A 10731-nucleotide genomic window follows, 5' to 3' on the forward strand; every position below is an offset into this window, starting at 1 on the left:
AGCGCCCGTGCACGGGCATGTTCGTGCGGGGGCGCAAGACCTCCACGCGAATGGCTGGGCGAGCTCAACGCTCCCGTCAGTCTGGAAGAATCCTCGCGTGGATTCTGCAGTGGTTACGGATTGGGGAACCAAAGCTGTCGCTCTTGTTTGATCCCACGTGGCACGTGCCCCAAATCGGAGTCCCTTATGGATAAAGTGAAGGAAGCCATGGGGAGGAGTGAATTAGCGAGGAGGAGATTAGATTGCCTAAAGTTCCCAAGGTATGAATCAATGAACCACTGCGCACGGTTTTTTTGTTACTTATTCAGTAGATTTCAGAAGCATTTTGAACGAATAGCCAGTCAATTCTCTGCATAAATGTTTATCCTTACTCCTGCTAGGGAACACGTACGTGACTTTTGGGGGAGATCAAATGGCCATAAGGCGGCGTGCGCTTTTGATAATAGCATGTGTATTTGAGATGCACGGTGCTGTTGAACTCGATACTGAAGAGTTTGGTGTTGCTGAACATCCTAAATTCTGTGTGATTTGTCATGGGCTGCTTCTGTATATAAATTGTTATTCAGACAAGATTAATCCCGGAACTATTAGAACCACGTCATTCAGCAACTCTGTCAATCCTTTATTGCATTATATACATTCCTAGATGTTTCAACTTTGAAATCTTACCATCAAGTAACCTGCAGGCTGCCTGAGCTTTGCTCTCTGCGGTATGATCTGGCCATTTCCACTCGCTCGATATCTTGCAATGAGGAGGTACCAGATAGCAAAACTATACAGGAGATATATAACCCATCAAAGGGAAGATACCAAGAATTCTACCAGTGACTTTGACATTGCTGGACTATATGAGCCAATGGAATGCTGACAGAATTGCTGGATAGGCTAGATATTAGCACGTGTGATAAACCTAAATCACAGTAAGTTGCTTCATGTCATGCTGGAGATCTGCAGTGTGCCTCCTGACAAGTTCAGAATGGTCTGCTCAACCATCGACAAGCTTGACAAACTGACATTCCAAGAGGTGTAGTAACTACTCTGTTTCTTGGCAGCAGATCATATTGACACTTTGCATATTCTTTCACTCTGTCGGCCGAGATGAGGTACCCTGTTCTCTCCCCCTGCTTCTGGTTTTTTCTTCAGATTAGCATCCTTTTCTGTGATAAATGACTGTACAAGACGGGGGTTTCGTCTTTGCTTCGCTAAGACAATCAAACACATACAAAGCGGGAGTTCCTGGTAAAATAGGTTAACAAAAACTCTACATTGCCTGCGTGCATTTGAAGGCAATCTACCTTCCTAAAACTCCAGCACTTTGGGCAAGAGACCTCCATACACCAACTGAACCATGTGACTGCTATTTAGTTAAATATAGGGTACAAAAATCTCAATCAAACCTGTACTGTGGGATATATACATATCATAACCGAACACGAGGTAAGTTCAAAAAGATCAATAATGGAAGTAACATTACAATAGAAGTACAAATTACAAGAATGAGTGACGGTTTCAGCAGTACCACATACATATGCATTACAATATTCAATAATGGATGCAGTCTGTTTATTTAGCCCTCGAGAAGGCGACGCAGACTTGGTGAAACAACCCCCACTTAATTAAACAACACGTACCAGATGATTTGTTGGTCAACCGAAAGATAATGTGACATATTCCAGTCTCTTCACTCGGTGATTATCTTTGGCCACTTGTTGGCGTACTTTTCGTCCAAGTACTTGGGGGTGTCCTTCAAATCTTGTACCAAGAACTTGGTTATTTCATCCGCTTGATTACCAACACTGAGATGCACCTCTTGGAGGCTTTTAAGAGTCTCGATGCCATAAATCCCTTCAAAGGCTTCGACTCGCATATCAATCCTCTCCAGTGCTGGCATTACCTCTTTTCCTGTAACCGCAAAGCTCAGCCGTGGCACTAGAGTTGCAAAGAAGCGAAGCAGGTTTAGACTCTTGAATCCTCCCGGTGGAACAATGATCTCCCTATCAGTAAGCTGTTTATTTTCCTCAAGGATGTCCACTATGTCCCTATCATCCTTGGCTACACTGAGCGTAAAGGTGAGCGTAAACAATTTGGGTAGGTCCTGGATGAGCTTGAAAGTATCAGTCCGAAGAACCGTCACAGAAAGGGTCAGCTTATAGAGGTTATTGAGTTCTTTGATCCACTGTGGGGGCCTTTCCATCTTGCCAGACAACTCTAGGCCGATGATGTATCTTGGAGGAGTGGTCATGGTGTCGAGTGAGTTGATAAAATTAGAGCTCTCATCATTGATTGCCAATGTCTGCAGACCGCAGCTACAGAGGTACTCAATGGAGGAGCGTAATTGTTTGAAGGTCTGACCGCCCTCCCTTATATTGAGCTTGTAAATGGCAAGTTTCCTTAGCCCTGTCAGCTGATGAAGGCTTGCTACAGCTGATGAGTCCTCATCGATCTCAATCCCTGACAAGATACGAAGTGCTTTCATCGGCTCCTTGTTCTTCTCATGTGGCAACTTCAAAGCCTTCTTTGTGTTTTTATTCCCTCCAAGCATGCTACGGAGCTGTTTGAGCTGTCCAAAAGCTTTTGGCAGCACCCCGACATTTGTCTCCCTTATGTCAAGAGTTTCTGGATACTGGAGCTTCTCAATCTTTGATGGGATCTCAGAAACCTCTGTTCGTCTGAGGCTCAAATACTTCAGCACAAGCATTTTACATATGTCATTCAAATGCTTATCTGTCAAACCCTTCCAGCCCTCAAGATCAAGCACTTGTATTATTCCATTATTGAACGAATGGAAAGGGAGTCGTCGGTTTTGGCTTCCAAATGCTGTCAGTGACCGCACTTGAGACAAGTTCATGCCTTTTGTTGAATTCCCATGCTTGGAACCACTGCTTTGCAGGGAGAGTCGACGGACTTTGTTGCTAGGAGTTGGCATCAGCCAATGTCCACCAACAACAGTAATCAAATTCTCTTCGCTTGACTTGGACACGATATATTCCAGGATCATGTCATGAACTTTAAAGGATTTTACCTTCCCGTTGCTGATGTGATCCACAGGGCGTATTATTTTCGTGCTTACAAGCTGATTGAAGTATGTTTCTGCCACTTCCTCTGCACTCAGCCCTTGCTTCTCAGCAACAAAACATTCTGATATCCACCGCCGGGTCAGACGCTTCTTACTAATTTTCGAGCCCTTGGGGAATATGCTCAAGTACAATGAGCAGGTCTTGAGATCTGCTGGCAAATCATTATAGCAATAATCAAGTATCCTTGTGACCCCCTCCAATGTAAGGGGAGCCACCTGCTCCGGAAATAATGACTTGCAAACTTTACTCCAATGACCATTGTTTTTTGTTGGGTTGCAAGCCACAAGGCCAGCCATGGTGACTATGGCCAAAGGCAGGCCCCCGCAGTATTTCCATATCTCCTCATGGACCGCTTCTTTCTCCCGATCTTTACTGCCTTGTGGATCAGAAACACGATCATTGAGCCGATCTTTTGCATCGGCATCCCTAGGAACATCAGCTGAATGCAGACGATCACTTCCATATCCTTCGGAGGACTCGGTATCAACAACTTGAGATCTTGTATCCATTCTTTCGCTTTCTTTGCTGCTTGGGGATTCAGAAACACCCTGTTGATATAGACTTTTGGAGTCAGCATCACTTAGAACATTAACAGTGTGCAGATAATCAGTTCCATCTCTTTCTGAGCACGCCGCACCAACAGCTTGAAATCTTGTAGTTACTATCACTCTACTATCTTTTGTATTATCATGTGGCAACCAATTTCTAATGGTCTCCCATGTTTCTACAGACCATATATCATCAACCAAGAGGAAATACCTGCCAAGAAAAAGGAAACAAAGTACAAGTGAGAAGAAATGTGCTAACTCACTTAAGTTCATACAAGTGAGAAAGAATGCATCACATCAATGTGGTGATCACCTAGATCTTCCCAATTTGATGTTTATTTATGCATTAGTGATACAATACATAGTTCCTCGCATATTTTTTTTCAAAAACTAAGATGATATTTACCTAGAAATGTTAATTTTAGCTATATCTCATTGGTGTAACGGGCTAGAAATCTTTCTGAGCACGCCGCACCAACAGCTTGAAATCTTGTAGTTACTATCACTCTACTATCTTTTGTATTATCATGTGGAAACCAATTTCTAATGGTCTCCCATGTTTCTACAGACCATATATCATCAACCAAGAGGAAATACCTGCCAAGAAAAAGGAAACAAAGTACAAGTGAGAAGAAATGTGCTAACTCACTTAAGTTCATACAAGTGAGAAAGAATGCATCACATCAATGTGGTGATCACCTAGATCTTCCCAATTTGATGTTTATTTATGCATTAGTGATACAATACATAGTTCCTCGCATATTTTTTTTCAAAAACTAAGATGATATTTACCTAGAAATGTTAATTTTAGCTATATCTCATTGGTGTAACGGGCTAGAAATCCATGTATTAAAATGTTAAAAGATAGGGAAAAAACATATGAGCTAGAGATGAGAGTGGTGGCAGGCGATTGTACTATCGCTCAGGCTTTCTGGTTGTTCGCCCTTTGTGCTGGGCTTTTGCTTAACTGCTCTTACTATAATCATTCGATGCACGCTTTTGTGCCGTTAGTGAAAATGTTCAGGCCACCCGTACTGGACTTTTTCACAACAACAAAAAAACCTCTCAACAGTCCAAGAGTAAACCTATATGTATTCAAATTCAACACAAACACAACAATTACGAACTGACCTATGTCCAAATTGCCATCTATTTATGAATTGGAGGGATATAGTTCATTTTTTACTTCTAATTTTTTTGGGTCCAATTTAGTATGTCACTTGCTGCCTTTTTCTCTATGTTGCAGAAATTCAAATTTATAGTAAAATTTGTTTGGTCTGGCATAGCTTGTGCAACGCACCCAAGTTAAGTACTAGACTGGGTAATATATTTTTTCTGAAAGAAATGTTGTTTATATTAATTTGAAATGCAATCTAGCTAGATTCTATATATATGCAGCGGTACTAAATTTGCTATTGGTAACAAGTTAAAGTTCAGTTATAAAAATTGCACAAATATTCCTTGTGCAACTTCAACAAAATTAATATTTTAGTGTTTAGTAAGCAAGGCACCACTACATATATAACTTTGTATTTATTCTTTCTTAAAAACTCCCATTTTTCAGTCTCCATTGTACATACTTAAGATAAAATTGTTACGCTAAACAGCTATATATAGAAAAAGCAAAGCTATGATTTGGAGGTACCTCCTTCCATCCAACCGCTTTTTGAGTTCTTCTATAAGTTGGTCATGGTTCATTGTTTCTATCTTACTCTGAGTGCTGCCATCATTGCTTTGCGGCCTGTGACCAGAGAGCATTGACACAACTCGCTTCACCGAGCTTTTAATGTCTTCCACTAGGCTTTTCTTCTCCAACTTCCCTGTGTTGCTGCCCTCCTTCTCCTCCTTTGGCTTGATTTGACTATCTTTTGGCTTGATTTGACCAAGAATATCCCTGAGGACTTCATCTTCGTCAAAGTTCTGAGATACCGTGACCGATGCCCGGCAGTCAAATTCATTCCTGAAATCTTGGTACAGTGCCATGGCAATGGTGGTCTTTCCCACACCACCGAATCCAATCAAGGACACAACAGCTCGATGAGAGCCTTTATCACGTTTGGTTAGCCAACCCCCGAGCTTCTCCATGTCCACCTCCACTCCCACGGGGTTCTCTGTGCGGATGAGCTGACGGCTTGCAACCAAATGCTCAGCAATGCCATACGTAACAGCATGGGTTGCTCCGGCTCCAGAGCTTGTTCTTGGGTTGGGATTGTTCACTCCATATCTGTTGCGTCGCTCAGCAATGTATTGTGCCCGGACCTTGAGCTCGGCAATCTTGGAAGCAATGTCGCGGCGAGGCCAGAATGTCCATACCTCATAGATTGCCGTCACAATGAAAGAGCATCTTGCATCGCTGAGGGAGTCTTGAGGGAGCCGATGAGCAAAATCATCAATGCAATCTTCCATGTCATATGCCATGTCACGGATCTGCTTCATCCAGTTCTTGAGCCGGCGATCATGGTCGTCCAGGGCAGAGCCCAGGTCACCAAGAAAGGCCTGCATGATGGCGAGCTCGTCGTTGATGTACTGGATGTCACCGCGGACACCACGGATCAAAGTGTATTCTTGGGCAAGGAGGCCGCCCAACTTGCCTAGGAGAGGTCTCATGGTGGCTTCCGAAGCACCCACTACAAACTCCATCTTCTCCTTCTCTGCTGTTTAATAAAGGTCTTCTTTTTTCTGTGCAAGACTTCACTAGTACAATCTGTCCCCTGATGTTGTTGATCTATGAAAGAAATGAAAAAAGAGAGATAAGGGTACGGTCACCATCGAAAACAGCTAAATAGAAAAAGGCTCCACATGTATAATCAGATCATGAAACAATTCTTGTGAATATCAAATTGTCCTAGTCAAGGAACCTATGTAAACTTAAGTTTTACCTATCACCGCTAAACAACAGACCCAAATTTTTATCCATATATCACGGCTTACAGAATTAGTAACCACAAACATATGTCAACACAACTATGTTATCCCCTGACCAAAATGAAATGGAAACAAACAATACCTAAAGTTTCTCATCCCATGTCTATGCTTGCATATGATGCTGAGGAAATTGCCATGGCAAGGGAACAAAAAACTACCAGAGAACAGAAAATGGAGATGGGGAGCATAGGAGGCACCTGCAAACTGGACAATAAGCTAGTTACTAAGGAATCTTGATCAGTCACTGGCCAGGGCATCCACCCTCGAATGCGTCAGGTGCACAGGCGGACACACACCCTCGAAGGCCGCCAACCCTGCTTGCCAAAAGGAGTCTTCATGGTTGTTCGTAATGACCCACCACAAACTTCATCTTCTTCTCCGTTGTTGCAAGCGCAGCAAAGTATGAGTTCTGCAGAAAGTTCAGATCAAGAATAGACAGAGTTCACTTCCCTTCCCACCTCCTCAGCAGTTGTCAATCTATAAAAGAAATGGCAAAATATCGTACAGGCTGTCATCATTCCATGGTGAGAAATTAATTCAGGAAACGCTAGACCCATATAGACAAGTCAGCTTGGTATTCAGAATACCCAGGCTTCAGAAAAAAATACAGTCCAGTGAACATGAAACAATTCTTGTGAGTACTCAATCGTCCCCAACCAAATAACCTTTAAAAACATGGCAATTGGTACTGTTCGTTGTGATGAAATTTTACTCACTGATAGATGCTAGATCTTCTAGTCTTTACTGTATTATGACTAGAAGAGCTGGCCGGCTAACCACAATATGAACTTCATTTTGTTATCCCGCAAACTGACACGAAAAATCAACAAAATTCACATGTAGCATCTTTTGTCCGTGCTCACAGAGAGCTGTGAAATCAATGTTGAAGAAATTCTAGAAATTAGATAGTTCAACAATTCCAGTTGATTGGCAGATTCAACTTTTTGGCAACAAACAAGAAGCTATGCTCTTGATTAATTCAATCATCCCTCCCTCAAAAAAAGGTGAGAGAGAAAAACAAGAAGGGCAAGGACCAGAGATGGGCACCTGCGACGCTGGCCACTGAGTAGGCACTAGCAGTCAGTGGCCGCCGTCAAAGGCAGCAGCGGCAGAGGCCTATGGATGGCGTGGTGTCTCCCGGGCAGGCAGATGGATGAACTGGTGGAAACAAGAAGACACTGGGAGTGACTCAAAGGAGCTCGCCAATCACGGCAAAGAAGGCGGTGGAGAAATTAGGAGGTCCGGTTCAGTTGGTAGCAGCAGCTAATAGTACCAGTATACCAATATCTGTGCGCTAATGGCCAAAGATAACTACTTAATTAATTATACTGTGCTTAATTACTACTCCCTCCGTCCAACAATATAAGAACGTTTTTGACACTATTGTAGTGTCAAAAACGTTCTTATATTGTGAGACGGAGGGAGTACTTAAGACACATATATCCATTCTCCTGGCTATGCATATAAAGGTAAAAGGTTGGGGCTGTTCACAAGGCACATTCTTTTCTGATTTAACTTTGACCACGTAACTAAAACACTTGCTAGGAAGAGGGAGAAATTATGATTCAAAGGATTTGTTCAGAGATATTGGAGGACTGAAATCATTAGATTTTTTCCGACATGGCTTGCCACGTCCTCCTTCCACCTTCCGTCGCCGCTTGATGTCCACCCCGACTTTGTCATTGTGCAATGTCGTCATTTGGCAGGCACAACATTTTTCTGTATGATTGAGAATACAACTCTCCTGACCTCTGTACCACAAGAATCACAGCAATCGCAGATGTACTCTATATCAACTAGATATAATCCGAGAACATATGTAGGAGTAGCACTATAACCAAGATCCATGATTTCATAATTGTCGACAGTAACACCATGATTGCAACCACCCGGCACACATATAGATAGCCTGCAAAAAAAGAAAAAGATACATTGATTCAGTCAAAGATCGTATCATTACGGCATAACCAGAGGGAGGGAGGTATAATGCGGTGCCTTCTTTCATTGTGCCTTTGTCTTTCGCTTTGGTCATGTCGCCCATAAAAATAAACACGGGTATCATCATTCGAGTTGGAGGCGAAGAAGGCTGCTGCCCTCTCTGCTTTGGCTGATGCATACATGGAGTAGCTTTGTTTGCTTGTCAAGGAAAAACATCTATTATTTATTTTTGGAGTATATACGTTCGTTGCCTAATCTCAACCTCAGGCAAACTCGATGGGTCGAAATGATTCAAGAGTATAATCTGAGTATTGAGTACACTCCAGGCAAGGCTAATGTGATTGCTGACGCTTTGAGCAGAAAGACTTCCTGCAACAGTCTGATTCTCAAGCCTTATCAACCCGAGCTTTGTGAAGCTTTCCACAAACTTAACCTGCAAGTTGTTCCTCAAGGTTTCCTCGCCAATCTTCAAGTCTCTCCTACCTTAGAAGACCAGATTCGCCAAGCCCAACTTCTTGATGCTATGGTGAAAAAGGTGAAGATTGAGATTGCCAAGAGTCAGTCCAAGTACAAGTGCTACCGCCTTGATGACAAGGACACTTTCTTCTTCGAGGATCGTATTGTTGTGCCCAAAGGTGACCTCCGTAAAGTGATCATGAACGAGGCTCACAATTCTCTCCTCTCCATCCACCCTGGGAGCACGAAGATGTATTAGGACCTTAAGCAAGCTTATTGGTGGACTCGAATGATGCACGAGATCGCTCAATTCGTGAATGAATGTGATGTCTGCAGAAGAGTGAAGGCAGAAAACCAAAGGCCAGCAGGTCCCCTTCAACCTCTTGCCATTACAGAATGGAAGTTTGACCACATTGAGATGGACTTCGTGACTGGGTTTCCAAAGTCCAAGCGTGGCATCGATAAACTCACCAAAGTGGCTCATTTTCTGCCAATCAAAGAGTCGATCACTGCAGCTCAATTGGCGGAACTCTATACCTCTCGCATTGTCTCTCTGCGCGGTCTACCTCCAGTGATCTCTTCAGACCGTAGCAGCATCTTTATCTCGAAGTTTTGGGATTTTTTTCAGAAGGCCATGGGCACGAACATCCGCCTCAACACAGCTTTTCACCCTCAAACAAGCGGTCACGTTGAGCGTGTCAACCAGATTCTTGAAGATATGCTCAGGGCTTGTGTGATCTCCTTCGGCATGAAGTGGGAGGATTGTCTTCCTTATGCTGAATTCTCCTACAACAACAGTTTTCAAGCAAGTTCGGGCAAGGCCCCTTTTGAAATTTTGTATGGCAGGAAGTGCCGTACCCCTCTCAACTGGTCTGAAACCGGTGAACGTCAGCTTTTGGGTAATGACTTAATCACAGAAGCAGAAGAAATGTGCAAAGTCATTCGCAATAACCTGAAAGCAGCCCAACCCCGCCAGAAGAGCTACTATGATAGTAAGCACCGTGATTTGGCTTTCGAGATCGGAGATCATGTTTACCTCCGTGTCTCTCCTATGAAAGGTACTCGTCGCTTCGTTATCAAAGGGAAGCTTGCCCCTAGATACGTGGGACCTTTCAAGATTGTCAGCAAGAGAGGCGACCTCGCTTATCAACTCGAGCTTCTTTCAAACTTTGCAAATGTTCATGACGTGTTCCATGTCTCTCAGCTTCGAAAGTGCTTCAAGACTCCTGACCGCACCGTCGACTTCGAGGACATTGAGCTCCAAGAAGATCTCTCTTATCGTGAGCACCCAGTTGCTATTCATGAAGAGACGGAAGCAAGACTCGCAACAAGTCAACAAAATTTCTTAAAGTCAAGTGGTCACACCATTCCGACCGTGAAGCTACCTGGGAACGCGAGGATCACCTCCGTTCTGAGTACCCGGCGTTCTTTCAGTCCTAAATCTCGGGACGAGATCCTTTCGTAGTGGTGGAGTGTTGTAACACCCCGGATGTAACTTTTCCTATTTGCACTCCAACTCTTGCCGTTTCCAGCGTTAAGTTAATTTATTTCCTCGGGTTCGGGTTTTGTCTCCGTGTGTTGTTATCGTTGTCATGCATCTCATATCATGTCATCATGTGCATTGCAATTGCATACGTGTTCGTCTCATACATTCGAGCATTTTTCCCGTTGTCCGTTTTGCATTCCGGCGCTTCGTTCTCCTCCGGTGGTCATTTCTAGCTTTCTTTCTTGTGTGGGGTTAAACATTTCCGGATTGGACCGAGACTTTCCAAGCGGCCTTGGTTTAC

The 10731-nt window shown here is 43.4% G+C and overlaps 1 protein-coding gene and 1 long non-coding RNA gene across 2 annotated transcripts; one reads left to right on the forward strand and one right to left on the reverse strand.

The window, feature by feature from the left end:
* Positions 1 to 36: 36 nt before the first annotated feature.
* On the forward strand, positions 37 to 609 carry LOC125528626. Its single transcript, XR_007292426.1, has 2 exons — positions 37 to 260; positions 381 to 609. It is a non-coding gene; the product is annotated as an uncharacterized LOC125528626 (long non-coding RNA).
* Positions 610 to 686: 77 nt separating this feature from the next.
* On the reverse strand, positions 687 to 7924 carry LOC125528625 (disease resistance protein Pik-2-like). Its single transcript, XM_048693072.1, has 4 exons — positions 7598 to 7924; positions 6748 to 7027; positions 5271 to 6350; positions 687 to 3836 (listed from the first exon to the last, which is right to left on the reverse strand). The coding sequence occupies exons 3-4, from the start codon at positions 6263 to 6265 to the stop codon at positions 1682 to 1684; spliced, it is 3150 nt and encodes a 1049-aa protein (XP_048549029.1). The 5' UTR covers positions 6266 to 6350; positions 6748 to 7027; positions 7598 to 7924; the 3' UTR covers positions 687 to 1681.
* Between the last annotated feature and the right edge of the window lie 2807 nt (positions 7925 to 10731).

Source organism: Triticum urartu, unplaced genomic scaffold (assembly GCF_003073215.2).
Source record: "Triticum urartu cultivar G1812 unplaced genomic scaffold, Tu2.1 TuUngrouped_contig_5000, whole genome shotgun sequence".
NCBI classification, from domain to species: Eukaryota; Viridiplantae; Streptophyta; class Magnoliopsida; order Poales; family Poaceae; genus Triticum; species Triticum urartu.